This window comes from Heteronotia binoei, chromosome 6, assembly GCF_032191835.1.
Source record: "Heteronotia binoei isolate CCM8104 ecotype False Entrance Well chromosome 6, APGP_CSIRO_Hbin_v1, whole genome shotgun sequence".
Classification (NCBI taxonomy): Eukaryota; Metazoa; Chordata; class Lepidosauria; order Squamata; family Gekkonidae; genus Heteronotia; species Heteronotia binoei.
In genome coordinates this window covers 63,002,840-63,024,185 of record NC_083228.1, presented here as the reverse complement: position 1 = coordinate 63,024,185, position 21,346 = coordinate 63,002,840, and the positions used below count along the sequence as shown (strand labels likewise).

Sequence of the window (21,346 nt, the reverse complement as noted above, 5' to 3'; positions counted from 1 at the left end):
TCATTGTGGCTTGGAGTCCTATGGGCACTTCCTGGCTCTATCAATATAGTCCCCTTGACCTTTGATAATAATGGAAAATAGGGAGGGCAAAGCAGCTCCATATTGGGAATACACGTGTAAAAACTTTATAGCATGAAAACCACTGCTGAGATTTTAAACACAGACATTTTCATGCCATGGCTCTCTGACAAAGTGGAAAGGCCCTTGCAGAATCACAAGATGTAGATAGATGCCTCTCTCCGATCTTCCCTTTTTTTTTTCTTTGCTCCTTGAGTGGTTACTCTCCAAAAAGTGTTTGGACTTAAGGTAATAATACATCATCCTATATGTGATTTGCTTTTTTTCCCTCAAAAAAGGACAGAGTGATTCAGAAGAGTTTGGCTTTCTTCTTCATGTCATTCCGTCTCCACAGAGGTAACTTGTCAAATTCTTGTATCGTCATGCTGAATATTTCTTGAAAAACCTCGGGTGCTAAGTGGCGCTGAAGGAAGACAGGAAAAGGGGAAACAAATAGTTCAAAGATACAAAGAAGATACCTCTCATTTTATTTAGCAGCCTGAATTACTATGACAATGGAGAACAGGATGGATAATAAAACAGTAACAAGGATGAACAAATCACTGGTACTCAGGAGTCTCAAAACATCATGAATACACGTAAAGTTGCCTTATACTGAGTCAGATAATTCATCTATCAAGGTTGGCATTGTCTAGCTTCACTGGCAGAAGCTCTCCGGTAGAAAGGTATTTCACAATCACCAACTTATTCTTTTAACTGGAGATGCCAGAGATTGAACCTTGGACATTCTGCATGGCAAAGCAAATGCTCTGCTCCTAACCACAGTCTCTTCCCATACACAAACCAAACAAAGGGATGCCTCAGTGTGAATACTAGTCAAGAAAGAAAAAGCACTGGGGAGTAGAACTGTCTAACACAAACAAATTCAGACTCTGAATCTGACCCTGGAAAAAGAAAAATGAAGCATACTGAATGCACCTCTTTACAAGAAGTCATTTGATCAAATCAGTTTTTACACTGTAACACAAAATATTTGTATTACATTACTGAAGAGATGTGCCATCTAAAGTAATGAAGCAAGGGTTCAGGAAGGGGCCCAAACAATTTGCTTAAATATCAAGGGAAAAAAACTAGTCATGCAAATTTATAGGGAACCCATAAGTTAGTGATTGAGCACAGTGATCTACAAAGAAAGTCTCAGCATCAATTCCTGGCATCTCCAGTTAAAAGCCTTAGAGTGCTGCCAGTAGGAGTAGACAAAAATGAGATGAATACACCAATTGTCCAACTCAGCATAAAGGAGCTTCATAATTTGATCGACCTTGTTCTGGTTTGTCCAGATGGCAGGAAATTCAAGCCAGGCAATAAAGATATTTTAAGAGTCACAAGAATTCATTAAAAAAACGCATTTAGCTTGTTCTAGCTGCAAAGTCCACTACTAGTACAGTTTAGAATAAAATCCAATGGCACCTTAAAAATTAATAAAATTTAGTCCAGCATGAGCTTTTATGAGTCACAGCTTACTTCATCAGATGCTGGAATTAAGGTGTCACCGTACTTCTTTTTAAGTTTGCTGTAACAGGCTAACATGGTGCAGTTAGATAGCATCTGTGGTGAAGATGAGCTCTGGGCAGTTCTCTTGTTTAAGGAGTTTTTTTTCAAAAAGAGTTCTTCATAGTGTACACAAGGTATATACAACTAGTCATTGCTGCAGGCGTTATTTTTGGGCTCATTTGACAATACCGTATTTGTTTTTAAATCGCCTTAGCAGGGCTTTTTTGAGCAGGAATGCACAGGAATGCAGTTCCAGCTGACTTGGTGTCAGGGGGTGTGGCCTAATATGTAGATGAGTTCCTGCTGGGCGTTTTCTAAAAAAAATCCCTATGTGAAACAATAGTGATGTCAGCGATGTGGCCTAATATGCAAATGAGTTCCTGCTGGGCTTTTTGTACAAAAAAGCCCTGCTCCTTAGTAAATTCACCTTCAATTGAGAATTTTAGCTACAACTGTCATGTCTCCTCTAGTTCAATAAATACTATTTCTTATACACAAATATTAAATGCATAACAATAAACATCCAATGCTTGATTGCAGAATGTCATTTTTATGCATAATTTGATTATTGCAAATACATTAAACCAACTAAAACAAAGCTTTACTAAAGCATTCAGTTTCAATACGTCCGTCATATATTGTCAGACTGTGAACTCTTCTATAAAATGTGCCTCTGTCAGATTTTCTAAAAGAAGTAACTGCAGCAACAAAGGTACTCTTACCTCCAATCTAGTTCTGTCCACTTCTCTTAGAATTTTACTTCGCCCTCTGTTGGTCACCATGAGCATTTCATATGGGAAAATCTGTTAATAATATAGAGAAAGCATTTATTTTAGAATGTATTGTGGCCCCCAAAGGCAATTCAGTCCCCAAGCACAAAGCCATTGTTGGTAGACAGCTGCAAGGTCACTAAAAGACTACTTTAAATACTTGAAAGTGCACTTATAGGGTTGCCATATCTGGGTTAGAAAATTCCTAGATATTTAGAGGATGAAGCCATAAAGTCCACCATCCAAAGCAGCCATTTTGTCTAGGGGAAACTGATCTCTTGTCTAGAGATCTGTTGTACTTTGGGGAAAACTCCCCACCTGGAGGTTGGCAACCCTAAATCTTCCAGCATTTCTTCAATGGCTTAAAAGCAACTCCTGTAAAATGTGAAGAATGAATAGATTCTGCATGTCATTCTGTTACCACTAACTGAACTCATTAATTTCTTCACATAACAAGTATTTTATTAAAGAAATAAGCTGCTATTAGTTAGGACAGATATCTCATAATCCCCTATTTTCCTGCCCTACCTCATTTAAAAAATGAGGGCATTAAAAAAAATAAACCTTAAGTTGATGATGGAACTCATCAACCATAGCCAGCTGGAAAACGTCTCTCTCTTACATACCTCACAGATTTCTTCTTCTAATTTCCTAGCTTTATAATTATGTTTTGGGGAAACTTTAGATATTAGTGGACTGGACATGTTTGTTTTAAAGACTGCTTGCCCAACACTCACCTTCAGTTGACATTAAGTGCCATAAGAAAATTGGATGTGCATTAGAGTACACTCTCACTTTATGTGGGTTTATGATGAGACCTAACAGGCCTGGTAAGTATGCTGGATGTACAGACCATGCACTCTAAAACATATCCCAGAATTCTCTTTAATATGGAAAGATTTCTCAGCAAACACATTGAATGAAAAGGTTTCCTTGAAAGTCTGAAAATGATTTTTTGTTTTTGTGGGGGGAGGGGAGGTCTTCTGATCTTGCTCAAGTCTTCAAAACCCTATTGAGGAATATCAAGATTGTCTCCCTTCTTTCTTTTCCTCCACACCAGAATTACTCAGATGTATACATATGCACAACTGCAGTCATATGAATATTCTGTGTTAATAAGAAACAAATCCACAATGCCAACTGGAGGAAGGGATTATATAAGTAGAAGGCATGAAAATAAGCACTGAAATGATGAAACAAGGTAAAAAGGAGATGTCCATGAGTGTTGGTGTACATGCATCTTATTGTGGTAAAATAGCTTTGTAAGATTATTTCACAGAAACAAGGCATCTATCTGAAATATGATGCACAGGAAAAGAAACAGATTTGTTTGTAAGCATAATACTGGATATTTTTACCCAATTACATTTCTTTAAGGTAACCTATTGTAAAAAGCAAACATGTTATTTCAAAACACAGAGAGCAATAGATTAATGTAAAAAGATAAAGATAATTCCCTGTGCAAACTCCAGTCATTTCCAACTGTGGGGTCATGTTACTTTCACAATGTTTTTATGGTAGACTTTTTACAGGGTGGTTTGCAGTTGTCTTCCCCAGTCATTTCCACTTTACCCCCAGCAAGCTGGGTACCCATTTTACCGACCTCGGAAGGATGGAAGGCTGAGTCAATCATGAGATGGCTACCTGAACCCAGCTTCCACCGGGATTGAACTGAGTTCGTGAGCAGCGTTTGGACTGCAGTACTGCAGTTTACCACTCTGCACCTTGGGGCTTGTATAGATTAATGTAGACTTGCATATATGTTGGCCAATTGCTAAAGCGTTAGTCCCATAGCCCTATCAGTGGGGCACTTCTGAGTAAATATGTACAACTTTGTGCTCTTGACTTAAGAGATCACATTTTCCAATTTAAGTCCCTAATTGTGTGGGATAAATTTACATGTAGTGGTACAGAGAGATTTTCCCCCTCACTTGTGCTTTTCTTTAAAGTTTTCAGATATTAAAATAATGAATTTCAAACAACATTCTTCTAATATGCAGCAATCTTCTATCAGTCGATCAATATTTTCCAATTATAAACTATCTTTATCTCTACTGCTGTAAGTATACTCAAGATAATTTCCTTATCTAGGCTCACCCCAAGATATGTTTTAACTATGACAGAATGACATAATTAAATTGAGTGATCTGTAGAAGGGAATTTAATGCTTTCATTACTTAATCACATTTCTAATGTGGCACACTCAAAATAAATCTTTTTAAAATGTCTCCAGTGTTTGTAATATTTTAATTTTCAAAAGCAGAATTGGAGATTATACCGTAGTTCAGTGGGCTACGTGTGGCTTTTTATTTGTTCCTCCATTCAGACTTACATCTCTTTAAGCTGATTACCTTCTGCAGACTATTGTTTGTAGCTCATAAGTGCTGAATGAACAGATCAGAAGCACCTAGGTACCACAGTATTTCTGTTTTTTCATCTGTGCCTTGGAACATGGATCGACTGTAAACTTATTGGCATATGTGACACACATGGAGAGACAGCCACAGTTCTTGAGCCCCCAAATGATACCCTGAAATGCCAAGCTTCTGGAGTCCTGTCATTTTCTTTGGTGAGGGGCTGTGGCTCAGTGACAGAGCATCTGCTTGGCTGTGAAGGTCTCAGGTTCAATCTCTGGCATCTCCAGTAAAAAGGACCAGGCAGTAGATGATGAGAAAAACATCTGCCTGAGAACCTGGAGTGCCACTGCCAGTCTGAGTAAACAATACTGACCTTAATGGACCAATGGACTGATTCAGTATAAGGCAGTTTCATATGTGTTCATGTGTGGATAATCCACAAAACATTCTTAAAATTATCAAATATCAAAGAAAAATCACTTGTCAAGAATTTGTTTCTAGCCCAAATTACTTTGATTGTTGTTTTAATGAATGTGATTAATTTTAATTGCATTACTAATCTATTGTATACTAGATTACTAAGCAGTAAGTAAATTTAGTGGCCTGCAGATTCAAGCTGTCATTGTAGTATATGGCTAAGATTCCCATGTTTAATTATTTGTCTGTGGTATGGTCACCCTGTTTTCCCTGCTAGGGGAGCACCATATTCTGTACTGACCTTATATTTGAATCTGCTGACCTTTTGATCCTTTCTATTAGTCAAAACAGATTTGCATAACTACAACAGAACATCTTTCTCTGAAGTATGTTTTCCCAGTCAGCTTCTTTGACTATTATGTTAACAATTATGGTATGGTCCTCCCCAAGCTGTTTCTATCAAATTTTAGAAAACCATAAAGGTTCTACAAATTAATTGAGAGTATACTAGTTGTTATATTAACTGCTTACCTAGTAAATGTTTCAGAGTCACTATAAAGAGGATTCAGTCACCAGTAAACATACACCACTTAGTTTATTGTAATTAATGATTAAAATAATGGATACTTATATACAGTTTGAAAGTTAGAATCTAATAATATTACAGTTATACAAGTCATTGTAATATATCACTTTAATTACATGCATTTATAATTTACAGTGAAACATAAAGTTAAAACATGGTTTTATAACAACCCCCCCCCCCCAATATCAACAAGACTGTAGTTTTGTCATGATCACATACTTCTGTTTTACAAATTTATCCCATAATATTGTCCCTTCAAAAATACTTTGGTTGAGTCTAAAATAAGGCAGGAATCTGAAATTATTTCTTTTCCATATTTTTAAAGAACAGTCTTTATGCCAAAGAAATTCAGGCCTAGAGTTTTTAGTTAAGAGTTCATTAACACAGTAAAAGTAACAATACCAGCTGACAAGCAGATTTTCATGTGTTTTTCAAAAATGTGATCTGTATATTTTATTGGCAAAATTCAAATAAGCTTTGCTAAGACACTAGTGAAATTTTTAAAAAGGTGAGCACACTCTGGGTTCAGAATAATCCACATATAACTTTAGTTTGCAAGCTCTCCCAAAAGCAAATGCTTGGCATCTCATCCTTCCCAGTAACCTAGCAATCTCAGTTGCATGTGACAACACTGCCCTCAAAAGTTCTTGGGTCCACCAAGCAGTAGCCAGTGAGACAGAGGGGAAACTTTCAACACAGTGACATACTGTCAAGCATTTTGCATTTAACAGATGTTATGGAGGAGAGAGAAGGAAAAGATTCAGAGCTGCGGCCTTTGGTATTTTCTCATTCCACCTTTATTTGTGGCTTCTTCAACACAAAGAAGTCAGGTAAGACATGATTTCTTAAGATCTCTTGTACTGGGAACATAAAAAGTTATATTTAAAAAGCTACATTTAGCCATAAGGGGTATGCATATGATGCTCTTACACTGCAAAACATATGACCAGTGTTGCCACCTCTGACAGAATGGATCACTGTTTGGCAAGACTAATTGCACAGCATCTATCACCCTTTTCCTCTTCACTGGAGCAGAGATTATTGATCACTTTTTCAGCAACTGGAGATGATGATCCTCAAGCATAACCTCCTATTGCACTGTCACTGAATATTATTAGATAATGGTTAATATTTCCTTTCCCATATGAATTGTACTACCTTACTTTCATGGATCCACAGATTTCCATCAGTTACTGGTGAATGCAACTCTACAGGAGTAAGACTCCTCACTTGGCATGTGGGTCACTGGAACCAACCCAATATAAACCAAAAGGAGCTCATCCCTACATGCTCTGATTCTGAGTGCTTACTCTACTGACTGGATGGCCTCTCTTTTCAACATCCCCACCTCACCTCACCTGTCTTTTTGTTGTTTGTCACTGAAATGATTCACTGATGCTGCTGCCACATTGCCACTGGATGTGATTGGTAAGGCATTATGCAAAGACCAGAATTGTGCCTAGTGGGTCTCTATTACTCTGCCTGTCAGATTACTTGGAGCTGCTCAAAAAGACTGACCACTGAGCTGCTAGAGGCATAATTATTGTAAATAAGGTCACAATGAGCGCTATTCCTTTCCCATATGAATTTAAGATGTGTTGGCTGTTCTTGTTGTGTGTCTGACATAAAGAAGGCACAATCACCATATATGTAGTTTAGAGCAAGATACATAAGAAACAATGACTTTTTAAAAATAAAAAACACACACACTCACACTTTTAATGATAGGCTATCATAATTTCAGATCCCTGTCTTGAAGTAAATGAATAATGTTTTCACTTGCCTTTGGTTCCAACATGTTAGGCATAGATACTCCTCTGTCCATTCGCATTCCAGGGACATGATCATCTGGGAGGGACTGCATTGGATACAGGTAGACATCAGACACACAGGTTACATGCACACACACGCACAACACATGCACATAGACAGGGTAAAATCATTCCTAGGGAATATGCACATGATTTTTTCCCATGGCCCCAATATTTGGACCTTTTCATCAGCCAATAGAATACTATTAGAATCTGCTATGTAGCACATTAATGAAATGGCTCAGAGAACTCCTCAAACCCTCAGATTTTCCCCTACTAGTGGGCTTCATTTTTGGATTAATCAGCTTTTCTTGGGGTCTACCAAACCAATCCCAGTAAGATTTATTAGCAAGCTGTGAGATTGAGACTGATTCCTCACCAGCAGTTGCTTCACCCCTTGGCTTCTGCTTGAGCCAACTCAAGTGATCAGTTCCCCATCAGTTGCTGCTTCCTTTTGATCCACAGCTACCTCCCATTCCCCTCGCAGTGACTGGATCTGGTTTTTTGGAGATCCAGTCACAAGAAGGGGAATGGGAGGTAGCTGTGGAACAAAAGGCACCCGTGCAGCAAATGGCAGGAAATCAGTCACTTGAGCCGGCTCAAGTAGAAGCTCAGGGGCGGAGCAACTGCCAGTGAGGAATCAGTCAAAATGTCCATCTAGTCCAGCAGTCTGTTTCCAACTATGGCCAGCTACATGCCTCTGGGAAGTTTACAAGCAAGGCGATAGGCATTCCTTGTATCAGAGGCTCACATTCAGGGGCTCAGAGATACAGACAATACTAACCCTCAGAAACTGATTGTCATTTCAATCCAGTCAATTCTAGTTATATTGTGTGCTGAGCTTCATTTTTTAAATCATTTTTTTAAATGTTTTTTTTGCTGAAGGTAGTTGTAAACATTCATTGTGTAGCTCCACAGCAATTTTTTACTATTAAGAAACATTTCCTGCTTAAATGATAAATAAGTGGCAAATTCCAGGTACTCTAATTAGGAATTGTATATTGTTTCCTTGTCAAACAGTATAATAAGTAACAAAATTGTTATAATTGTCTCTTACTTAGCATTCTAAACAGAAAGATTTGTATCATACTGAGATTAACTTATTTCAAGTTCAAGCATTTAGAGTTAGGACTAATAGAAAGACACAACTCTTACTGGCTAGCAAACACATACAAAAGGGGGAAGGTCAGAGGATCAGATGTGGAAAGTACAAGGGGTATGCATTTTCAAAACATGAGGGATATGTTTGGATCTCTCCCTTCAGTTGGAACCTGAGAGAAATCGCACACTCAAATGCTAAGAGAACACTGCCACAGGATTTTCCTCTGTTAAATCTTAGGAAAGTTTGCCAACTAACTGACTTGTGCAAGACACTGCACTAGCTGTGCCTTTTCCATAGCAATACAAGTTTACACCACTTATTAAGAGTAAAACATGAGATAAATGTATTAATAAAATCTTCCCTGTAGCAGGAATTGAGATGAGTAAAACAGTGGTTGGTTTTTTGATGGAATTGCTTAAATTCTCCATTACTTGATAGAAGAAAATTCGTACTGTACCTGGAAATCTGAAAAGTAAGAGGGGGAGCGGGGGAAATCTCATCAGAATTAGGATGGCAAACAATATGGATTCTATTCCGAAGGCCTTTCTGGTAGGCTAACTAAGTTCATAAGCAATAAACAATAAGCAATAAACTGTTCAGAATTTTCCAAATTCAACCTCACCAGCATACTCTGAAAAAGGCATAACAGCCATAACAGCAGCAACAAGGAAAATACGAGGACTAATACGAAAATACGAAGACACTGAAACATCTTTCCACTTGCTGCGTGTGTTGTTATATCTTTATTGTTTTTATAAGCTGCTTTAAAGGCAATATGTGGTGATTTAAAAATAAACATAAAATTCTCATTTACACTATGCTCTCTTTATTGTACAAAGGTCTTGATGCATAAAAGAATCTGATCCCTGTATCAGTTGTTATAACATTTACCAGTTAGGAAGAATGATGGATCAATCCTTTCAGCTATCAAATACTACTGGAAGAATATACTGTAAAAATCCAAGTAAGCACAAGGAATATCCAAAGCAGTGCAGAGATGGATGTCCTTACCTCGAGCAGCACTGCTCACATCTCCATAACTGTTATACTGGCCAAAGTCTGTAGACACTGGCTGTAACAAGAAAAAATGGATGAGTATGTTAACCACACTGTTCATTGCAGCATCATGTGCTTGAGGAAACTGGCAGTAGACAAGCAAGGAGGACCTTGGCTAGAAGGACTCAAGAAGATTATATTGTGCTGTGTGGTGTTTAGAAAGACAGAGACAGAGACCAAGTATCATCTGGCCCCTTCTGTTACCATATGTTACCACCTCTTATCATTTTTATACAATCTTGTTACTACCGCCAAGAGTAGAGCATTTACCATCTTATTCTTTAATTTAATATTATCGGAACCCCATGGAAATAATTTAAATAACTTAATGCCATCCTGATGGGGTTAAAGTTTTATATATTTTTAAATATTTTATTTATTGTTTAGACCGGGGTGTCGAACTAATTTCTTATGAGACCTTGTCATGTCAGGCCATGTGTTATAAAATGTAATGCTAAATAGTGGAGATATAAACTGTATAAAGGACACAGACAAACACAAATAAGGATTTTTTTAAAAAAAAATAAAACATGCTTAAAAGATTAGAACTCTTGCAATATTTAACAGTTTCTGATAACTGACTCCTCTTGCTCTGACTTATTGAATCAAAATCTGGAGACAATGTCTGTGCTGTAGCAATCTTAAGCATGCTGTTCAGGTATTTTTCAGGTGTGTATCTGTAAATTGCAAACCAACTTTTGATTTATTGATATTTATTGAAATGGCTGGGCACAGTTAGCTTTTATATATAAGTTGCTTCTTGTGCTAGTCAAGAACATATGAAGGCACCATGACACAGACTGAGGGCTATGTGTTTGTATACAAAACTATAGCCTTCCTCAGAGAAATAACTACAACTTCTATGAGGCAGTGCAAGAATACAGAGACAGCAATACATAGTGGTCAGTACCTGTCTACTTATATGGAAGTCTAGGTTAAAATCCTAGAAAATGTGCTGGGTGAACTTGGTCTGGATACACACCTGGTCTAAATAGTTCACATTGCTTTCCTACTGAAAAAGACTGGATCATGAATGCATGAATACAGAGAAAAGGGAGAGGCAAAACCCTGTTGCATCCAAGAGAGCACTCTCATGGGCCTGATAGGAGCCTTCTGGAGGCCTAATTGATCCCTGGACGTTACGTTTGACACCCCTGGTTTAGACTAATGCTGTAACCTACCCTGAGCCCATTTGCGGGAAGGGTGGGATATAAATTAAACCAAATAAATAAATAAATATAACCAAACATTGGGCATATGATAAAGATATGAAAGGGAGCTTAGAACCCACCCACCCCACCCTCAAAATATGCAAGTACAGTAATGGCTGAGAATCAGAATATAATCTCAAATTTTTCCAGTAAAAGCTGTCAAATTGTCAACTATTTAATTTATTATTATTATTATTATTATTATTATTATTATTATTATTATTATTATTATCATTATTATTATTATTATTATTATTATTATTTTATTTATATTCCACCCATTCCCCCGTGGGGGCTCAGGGCAGAGCACAACATAATAATAAAATTATAATAAAATCATATAATAATAAAAGTCAATTTCAGTATTCAATAGAACAAAATAGTCCAGCAGAACAATATGATGAGATGGTGCAACGGGGCAGTGCAACAAATCAGTACAGCAAGATAGTACAGTAGGGGAGGCCAACTAATCTAATGGGTAGATGCCCGCCGCCTGACCCGAAGACCTGGTGGAACAGCTTCGTTTTATAGGCTCTACAAAAGGCTAGCAAGCCAGGTAGGGCCTGGATCTCTATAGGGAGCTGATTCCACCAGGTTGGGGCCAGGACCAAGAAAGACCTGGCCCTGGTAGAGGCAAGACGGGCATCTCTTGGGCCGGGGACAGTTAGCCTATCTTGGGAGGCTGAGCGAAGCGACCTCCAGGGCATATACGGGAAGAGATGGTCCCGCAAGTATGCTAGTCCCAGGCCATGTAAGGCTTTGAAAGTCAGAACTAACACCTTGAAATGGATCTAGTATTCTATGGGCAGCCAGTGCAGGCCATGGAGCACTGGCCGCATGCTCGCTCGTACAGGTGATGCAGTCAGCAGGCGAGCTACCGCGTTCTGCACCCACTGCAGTTTCCGGATCAGTTTCAAAGGCAAGCCAGCGTAGAGCAAGTTACAGTGATCTACAGTAATTACAGTAATCTAGTCTGGAAGTGACTGTTGCATGAGTCACTGTGGCCAGGTCTTGGGGGGGATAGATATGGTGCTAGCTGTCTGATCTGCCACAAATGGTATAAGGCAGACCTGGCAGCCGCCATGATCTGGGCTTCCACAGAGAGTGAGGCATCCAGGATCACTCCCAAACTCTTCACCTGTTGGGTCAGCACTAAAACTGCACCCTCCCCAACCCCTGCCCTCCATAGGCTCTGACACCCCAAATCTCCAGGTATTTCCCAACCAGGAGCTGGCATCCTATTTATAGCCCTTCCTAAACTCCATTGTATGGAAGGTTTCAGGTACAGGTATTGTTGTCCTAATTTACAAGCAATCTATGTGAACATCCAGTGGAATCCATAAAGAAATGAATAGCCGACCTAAATGCCTCAAGTAGCTACGGAGAGGCATTTTCTTCTCTCTCACACACCCATTTGCTTTCTAGGAGAAGCTGGCTGCTTACCCGATGAAGTCCATTTCTTCCATAGCCAGGGAGTGAAGAGGTTTTAGAGGCAGTGGCATGTGAGGCTAAATTGGAAGGAGAAAAAACTTCTATTATCCTATTGAACACAAGTTAAGATCTGTGATGTTGCTGCTAATCAGCATGTGGAAACAGTTTGCATCCACACAAGCTTCTTGAGCATGGTCTTTTTGCTTTTTACCAACAGTTCAAGTTAGCATATTAAAGATAACCAGTGCTTCATCTCTGTATCTGAATTTTAACTGGATTTTTGGTTATTTAAAGATCTTCAATTTAAAACACTTTAAGGCCACTTTTCACATTATATGGTGGCTAATACTTGATAATTGAGAGCCAGTCTGATACAAAAGTTACAGCTTTGGACTAAAATCCAGGTTTGAATCCCCAATCTGCTACAGAATCTTGCTGGGTGACCTTGGACCGGTTATATATTATTTATTTATTTTATATCCCACCCTCCCCACAAGGCGGGCTCAAGGTGGCTTACAGGTCACATAGTATCATGACAAAAACAAATAGTAGGTAAAAACAATAAGGTTTAAAATTCACACAATTTAAAATCAGATTCATACAGAACTAGAACGGAAGTTACCACTATGGTAACACACCAACAGAAGTCTTTTGAGCAGTGTCAAGGGATGTTGAGTTATCGACCACTGGGCTGAGCTGAAAGCAGGAGAGGCCAAAGACAGAGATTTGGACATTCATTGCCTCAACTGAAAGCCCAGAGGAACAGCTCCATTTTACAGGCCCTGTGGGATAGCATTTGATCCCAGATGGCCCTGATCTTAAGTGGGAGCTTGTTTCACCAGCCTGGAGCAAGGGCTGAAAAAGCCCTGTTCAGGCCTGTAGCCAGAAAATTTCAGTTGGGGGGCCCACGGGAAAAAAATTTGGGTGGAGGGCTTTCCCCCTCTGGCGGCCCTCACTCTCTCCACCGTCACTTTTCTGGCAGCCCCGCCCCCTCCACGTGGCACCACCCCCTCCCTCCCAACTCACTCACCAACCCAGCAAAACAGTGAAAAGCTGGCTCCTGGGGCTCTTTCAAGGTGCCCCCTGTCGATCACATCATCAGTGGGAAAAGCTGCTCTGAGGATGGCGGTTCCTACGCCAGCTTTCCGGTGCGCTGACTTTCAGCGCTGTAGCAGACAGCACTGAACTTGCTGAGCGCGCTGGAAAGCTGGCGTAGGAACCGCCATCCTCGGAGCAGCTTTTCCCGCCGATCATGTGATTGGCGGGGGCGGGGTACCTTGAAAGAGCCCCAGGAGCCCGCTTTTCCCTGTTTTGCTGGGTTGGTGAATGAGTTGGGAGGGGGAGATGCCTGTGGAGTGGGGGCCGCCAGAGTGGTGTGGAGATCAGGGCCGCCAGAAAAGTGGCAGCGGATAGAGTGGGGGCCAGGGAAAAGAGGGGCCATAAAGGTGCAACGGGGGGTTGGATGGGGGGCCATGCCCCCTGGCCTCCCCCATGGCTATGGGCTTGCTGGCCCTAGCTGAGGCCGATCAGACGTCCTTTGGACCAGAGATAACCAGAAGGGGTTGATGATTTGATCGCAAATCTTTGCGGGGCACATAGGGTTTTAAAACTATCTATCTCAGTGTTGTTGTAAGAAAAAAATGGAGAACAATGTAAAAAATGGAGACAATGGAGAAAACGGAAGGGTATAAATGAAGTAAACAAATACATGTTTGCCACTTATATAAACACTTGTAAGGAACGGTGGCCAACCAACTGCTATTTGTACATGTATCTGTAACATTCACAGGGCTTTTTTTGAGCAGGAACACAGTTCCAGATGGCTTGGTGTCAAGGGGTGTGGCCTAATATCTAAATGAGTTCCTGCTGGGCTTTTTCTACCAAAAAAGCCCTGATCATTCATGTAGATTAAATTATGCATATGCTGCACAAAGTATAGCTTAGAATCTAATCACTTGTAGTTCTCAACAAATTTTTTGTGACCTAAGGTTTCATCAGATACATGAAATGTGTGCACAGAGTAAAAAGGAAATTAACTGCATGAGATATAGTTCTGTAACTTTACAGAGAAAAGATTACGTATCTTCCTCACAAATATATACATAAGGAAAAAATGAGTCATATTTGTGTACAGATGTGCATGAACCACATGGCTTGGTTCATGGCTGAACCACGAACTGATATGCTAGTTTGTGAACTGGTTTGAATCAGTTTGTGAGCCATTTAAACCTCTTCTTTCTGTTTACCATGAAAAGCAGTGGAGAGTAGAAACCAGGGGGTGAAATAGCTCTGTTTGCCACCACTTTTGGCCACGAGCAGGAAGCGGGGTGTGTGTGTGTGTGTGTGTGTGTGAAATGGCTCTGAGCCACTTTTGGCCACGAGCAGGAAGTGGGGGCAGGGGGGGAGGGTGAAATGGCTCTGAGCCATTTCATTTGAAACAAATAGCTGGGCATCGGGAAGCAGAAAGTAGGAGTTTAGGTGGCTTGGAGCCATTTAAACCCCTGCTTTTTGCTCTTCATGAACCACCATAAATGGTACTAAAATTTGTGGAAGTTCATTGCAGCTCTTCAGTTCATGAACATTACTTAACAAGTCACAACCCATGAACTGGTCAAAATTCATGATGAACTTTAGTTTGTGAACTGGTTCATGCCCATTCCTATATTTGTGTGTCTGGGGCTTGAGAGGGGGTCATTATCAGGGTCTCATGAATTATCATCCAGGATTTTTAGACACTGACATAAAACTTAACAGAACTTTCAGAGCAAAGGATTTGAAAGTGTCTGGAATACTGAGCCACTACGTGGATATCTATAGTCCACATAGAGGCTCTGCAACTGGGCATAAAGTCCACAAAAAAACTTGTGAATGCTGCTGAACACAATCTTTGTGGTACTTCCTGTTTTTGTGCTATCACTGCCAAAGAAGGCTTAAGCAAAGGTTTTTTTAAAGTTTAAAATTCAGTTACTATTGTTGTGATGAACCTCACGCTGAGTAGAGACACAACATACATTTTAAAGCTCTGGAAAGGACACCAAGGACGTACATTACAATTAGATACATGCAGCAAAAGAGAGAGTGAGAGACAGACAGGCGGAGATTTTCCAGTAAATAAACATTTAAGCAGTAATTTTAACACTGCCTCTTTCACTGGAATGTAGCTCAGTTTGCCCATAAGAACCTGCCTGTGGAGACAGGCATTCTTTTTCTGTGATCCAGCTCCTTGGAATGTGTTGCCCTGTTCCCCAAGGCAATTCTTACTTCCTCTCCCAATGTGGGAAAGGCTAAAAGGCTATGAGAAACATAAATATCCACAAGGTGTATGTCACTTTTTAATAATGATTTAATGACATAGCCACTGGCCTTTAGAAGCACCAATATTGCTATGACCAGTGATCCATTTTCGTATGTTACTTAATATATACATAAGCATTTATCCAATTCAGATGTTTGTTATATAATATGCAACTCAATAGGATTTTCTTCATTCATTTCCCTGCAAAATTATACTGAATTCCCTGAAATTATACACAGGTCAAAGATTTAGGACGTAAACTGAATTAGACCATCAGCTTTTATGCTGTTCTTCCTTTAAAAAATTGCATGTATATTATGAAACATTACATCCAGACAGGATATTCAAATAAACATTTGCAACTATATCTAAGAGGAATTCAGTACCAAGCTCATGATACAGTGTTACCAGATGTATGCATAAAAAATCACTTTATTCATATATTTCAAGACGTAATCCTGTGAACTCAGAAAACTGCAATAAAAGACATATTTCGAGTGCAATCGGTATTTGAAAATGAACTTTGACTCATGAAACCTTATACCCAGAAAAGCCGTTTCTAGCAGCCAGCAGCAACACTGCTAGGCTGTGGGAATGTATTTGCCTCCCTGGAAGGGAAGGGAGGACTTTTGCGGCCCATTTGGGCATGCTCTGGAGGGGGCGGGGCTTTGCCGTACTAACCATCCGCCCTCTATCTCAGTCCATGGCAGAAGCTCGGAGGAATAGGAGCACTGTGTGCTGGCTCCTGTTTTTTCTTGTTATTTTTGTTGCCATGGACTGCGAGGATCGTTGGGAGTGTTTGTTTTTGCTTTGGGCTGGTCTACATTGTTTAGGCAATTAAGGGCCGGGGGGGAGAGATTTATTCGTTCCTCCTCGGGTTCCCTTTTGTCAGTTTCCCTTATCAGCGATTGGATCACTGATAAGGTGGGAAGGCGCGGCTCTTCAGTGGCGGTGACAGCTTCTCCGGGCTCCATGGTGTTGGCCCGATGACCAGCCTTGCTTTCAGGGGCTGTGGTGTTCTGTGGATGGGAGGAGAGGAGCTCCAGACAATTGCCTGTGTTGCCCCCCTTTTTTCCCAGTTTCGATCCTATCGCCCATTCCCCCACCTCTTTTTTCGCTTAAGATCTGTGTTCCAGGGGGGTGGTTGCGCACTCACACAACCAATTTTGTTAAAGTCCTTCCCCTTTTTTCTAAGGAGTGTGTGTGTGTGCCCCCTTTACCTTCTTTTATAGGCAAGGGGGGTTGTTTTTGACAACCCTGCTGGGGCCAGGTTGGACTGCCTTGGGTGGCCATTTTTGCTTCCCCTTCTTCTACTGCTGGACGGTGGCCATATTTGCTTCCCCTTCTTCTTCTGTGGGATGGCAGCCATTTTATAGAGCTGTACAAGGGAATCCATTTTGTGGGTCAGATTCAATATAAGACAGCTTCACATAAGCAGGCACTTTCAGCTTCTGGGGCTGTTCTTCAGTAGTGAGTGTCGGCTGGGGGTGGTTTTAATAGGGCCAATTTGGTGTAATTTTTTGTAGTACTATTTGCCCTTGGCATTGCAGAGATGTCTGGTAGAAAAGGGACAGATAAATCCAAGGGTAAGCAGCCTGTGCCAAAGGCCCCTAAGGCCCCGCCTAAAAGGCCACCACCGCCTTTATCTTCCTCTGATGATGAGGGTGAGGATGAAGTTAATGCAGTTATTATGCAAACACTGTTGGCGCTGGAGCAAGCATCTGGTATTCCTCCCTCACAAAGTGTAGGATCAGGGAAAGTTTCTAAAATGGCACTTCAAGCAGATATGTTAACTCGGTTGTCTATTCTCGAGGGCAGGACTGCTGGAAACATCGCAGGCGGCGCCTTCGGAGTTGGCGGTTCAGACGGGGGATTAGTTCCATCTCTGGGGGCTGCTGGATCAGTGTTGGCGCTGGGGCCTATTGGAACTGTGGGTAAGGCTGGTGACACTCCACAGTCATATACTGGGCTGGCTTGGCCTTGGGGTCCATGGGGTCCTGCCATTCCTGCAGCACCTGGCATTGCTGCTGGAAGTTCTGTCGTAGCCCCCTCCCCAATTATGGGGTCTCAGCCAAATTGGTCTTGGCCACCTGGATAGTTTGACTCCTATGGAAATTGGCCAGCTGTTGGGCAACAGGGTGTTGCAGGTTCTTTTGGGGGGAGTTGGGGTTTGCCTCCTCCCTACGGGGCGGTCCCCTTTACAGCCTTACCTTTCGGGGACGTAGCATTACCTTTGAGTGATAATTTGTTGCCTGCAACAAAAGAAAAGATCCTAAAGGGGGAGTATGTCGATATCTCCCTCCTGTTCCGGGAGTTGGAAAAGAAAGATAAGGAGGATTTAGATGACAAAGAAAAAGAGAAATTGAAGAAGCGCAAAGTAGACCGGACTTGGGCCAATTGGCTGCCTGGGTTTTTTATATATGCTGGTGTGATTGCATGTGCCCAGCCTTGGGGGGCGGCTGCTCTTATAGAGTATATGGACATCATTTATAAAGGGTACACAATGTTTAGTGGGCCTGCCTGGATTCAATACGATGAGGAATTGTGGATGAGGGCTGTTTTGTACCCTTCCCTGCAGTGGGATCACTTGGGTTGTCCGGGGTGTGGTTTGGTACCCACTCCTTTAGAATTGGGGCAGCCTCTACTGCTGCAGCCCTGGGATATCCTTCTTCCTCCATTCAGCACCTGGGCTGTTGGCGGTTATCGTCCTATAAATCTTATGTTCGCCCTCTGCTCAGTTCCTAGCTTCGTTTGTTTGTAGTTGAAATGTTATGGTTCTTGTTCTAGTTTGTGTGTTTTTTCTTTTTAGATGCTGTTGTTCCAGGCCGGAGGAGCCGAGTTCTCTTCTGTGCACACAGCTATGTGTTTTGGGCCCCACATCAGGCTCAGAGAACTTCGGTTGGCTCTCAGCTGGGACTCAGCCAATATGTTACTATCGAATGGCGGGGGCGCCGGGGTCTTCAGTGGCCTGGTCTGCTGCCATTGTTATTCCATGGGAATGCGGGCCCTCCTCCTCAGGTTCTAATCATTCACCTGGGAGGGAATGATCTTGGGCTAGTGAAGGGCAAGGCTTTAGTCTTGCAGGCCCAAAAGGATTTGTGACACATTAGGGAGAGATGGCCCAGGACCACTATAATTTGGTCAGCCATGCTTTCCTGCCTTGTTTGGTGCAGTGCTTGGGATCCTGCAGATGTCCAGAGGGCTGTTACAAAGCTAATAAAGAAATTCAGAAGGCACTGGAAGGAGGGTTGGGCCACTATCTACCCCACCCGGATATTTCTATGAAATTTCCTGACCTCTACAGAGGGGATGGGGTGCATCTCTCTGAAAAAAGTAACATGCTTTTCTTGAGAGATCTCCGGCAAGGGCTGCGGGTGGCATTGGGCCTCCCGGTGGGCGCTAAGACCTAAGTAGAGACTTGGCCTTAGTAGTGGCAGGTTTTTACTTGGTTTATGGTACTATGCGGCTAGGGGAGGATCAGAAAGCATCCCCCTTTTGGGGATTTAGGGGTCTGGCAGAATCAGCCCTTGGGTTTGATACCCTTGGGTGGGAAAATGCAGACTGTCCTGGAGGCTCAGCTAGAACGTGCCTTCCATTGAGATGTGCATCTGGTGGTTGGGCCCTCTGGGGCTTGCCTCCTTGCTGGGCTGGCCTGGTGGGAGCTGTGACATACAGCTCTGGCTGAGGGCTGGGTCTCTCACCCACTAATGGCAAGGGAGCGATGTGTTGAGACCCCTGGCCCTGACCAGGCTGCAGTTCTGGTTGCCCTTGCCGTTTATTATTATACTTAATAAAATGGTCCTTAGTTATACCAATACCTTGTGTCCGACTCTTCATTCTGACTTGGGGGGCAAGCCGTTTCTAGGCTGTGGGAATGTATTTGCCTCCCTGGAAGGGAAGGAAGGACTTCTGCGGCCCGTTTGGGTGCGCTCTGGAGAGGGCGGGGCTTTGCCGTACTAACAGCAGGACCATCCACCCTTTATCTCAGTCTACGGCAGAAGCTTGGACCTCCCATCTGCCCTGTTTGTTATGTAGGCAAGTGCTGGTCGCCTCATGGTTTGGGGGACCAGGTAGGAATTTTTTGCTCTCCAGCTGACTGGCTGCTGTTGGGGTGTTTTCTCACCTACCCTACATAGCAGGTCAGTGGATTGTGGATTTGGCAATTGGGAGGTGCTGTTAAATAGGTTTGTCACTTTAGTTTGGCAGGTTTTTACTGGGTTTATGGTACTATGAGGCTAGGGAAGGACAAGAAAGCATCCCTCTTTTGGGGATTTAGGGGTCTGACAAAGTTAGCCCTTGGGTTTGATGCCCTTGGGTGGGAGAATGCAGACTGTCCTGGAGGTTCAGCTAGAACGTGCCTTCCATTGAGATGTGCGTCTGGTGGCTGGGCCCACTGGGGCTTGCCTCCTTGCTGGGCCGGCCTGGCGGGAGCTGTGACATACAACTCTGGCTGGGGGCTGGGTCTCTCGCCCACAAATGGCAGGGGAGCGGTCTGTTGAGACCCCTGGCCCTGACCAGGCCGCAGTTCTGGTTGCCCTTGCTGTTTATTATTATACTTAATAAAGTGGCCCTTAGTTATACCAATACCTTGTGTCCGACTCTTCATTCCGACTTGGGGGGCAAATGTACTAGTCTTTTTAGAGCTACTGGACTTTAATTTTGTTCAACCTAAATAGAGTTACACTCTTCTAACCCCACTGTTAAACTACTAAACAGCTGCTGTTTCTTCATCTGTGCTCTCACACACTCCACAACAGCAATCTGCAATGTGGTGCTTGTGGGTGCCATGGCATCCACTGACACCTTTCCCGGAGTGTTTTCAAAAAGTGGGTGGGGCCAGCTGGGGCTCCTTCTAGCAGGGCTTTTAACTTGCCACTTGAGATTTGATTGGTTGTGCAGATTAAATGGTGTTATCATGGCAGCTGCCACTACAGTGTTGGCTTTATTCTTTCACTTGTCTTTCCCAGGGTATTTTAAAAATTACTCCCTCTTGTATTAATTCTGTGTGCATGTGTTGTTGCGCCTCTACCAAGAGCCTTTTTCTGGTTGTGCACACGCTGTGTCAGAATTCCAAAGATGCCCACAGGCTCAAAAAGACTGGAGGAACTCCTGCTCCATAAGAAATCAGACTCAAGAGTTTGTTCTTATGCTATTAATGGCTGAACACAGAGCCCAACACAGATTTTGAAAGTTTCTGATTTCACAGACTGGAAATCTTACAAATAAAACAATCATATTCACACTATTATATGGGAATACATTTACTCCACAACCACATCCTCATTTGGTTTGTTTAGCATATCAATAAAAATTACTTGGGAAGCCCCCAGTTTTGATCAAGAGATTCTGAGAATTTACTGCAATAAAAAGAGCCAGATGTGAAATTATGAGCACTGGTAAGATGGTGAGAAAACTGCTTTACATGATTCCTGATAACATCATTCACACCACCTGGCTTTCTATTGCCAGCAACTGAACTAGCAGTCAACTAGACAAAAACCTGCCTTTATTTTAAGCAGCTCAGATATCATTTCCCACAAATCACACATGCACATTTTACAGCTTTGTCATTTACCTGAATTAACTGGGGAATCATGACGACTGGTGGAAAGTGATAGCCTTTCTTTTTCCATCTCTTCTTTTAATATCAATTGGCCCAGACCTGAGTTGAGCTGTGTATGACAGTGGAAACAACATGTAAGCAAATGGAAAAGAGATCATGTATTGTTAACATTGAT

The 21,346-nt window shown here is 41.9% G+C and overlaps 1 protein-coding gene across 27 annotated transcripts in view; it reads right to left on the bottom strand.

Annotated features, from left to right (window-relative positions):
- Positions 1-274: 274 nt before the first annotated feature.
- ABLIM1 (actin binding LIM protein 1) overlaps positions 275-21,346 on the bottom strand; it is a 350,053-nt gene continuing 328,981 nt past the window's right edge. For 6 of the 27 annotated variants that reach the window (XM_060241595.1, XM_060241594.1, XM_060241598.1 and 3 more), the window contains 7 exons: positions 21,184-21,280; positions 12,326-12,390; positions 9,627-9,687; positions 9,073-9,080; positions 7,486-7,560; positions 2,295-2,375; positions 275-481 (listed from right to left, as the gene is read on the bottom strand). In XM_060241595.1, coding sequence (XP_060097578.1) covers positions 368-481; positions 2,295-2,375; positions 7,486-7,560; positions 9,073-9,080; positions 9,627-9,687; positions 12,326-12,390; positions 21,184-21,280 — 501 coding nt within the window. In that variant the 3' untranslated portion in view covers positions 275-367. Of the gene's footprint in view, positions 482-2,294; positions 2,376-7,485; positions 7,561-8,855; positions 9,081-9,626; positions 9,688-12,325; positions 12,391-21,183; positions 21,281-21,346 lie in introns of those variants that run through there. The other 21 variants (XM_060241593.1, XM_060241591.1, XM_060241590.1 and 18 more) reach the window with 6 other exon arrangements.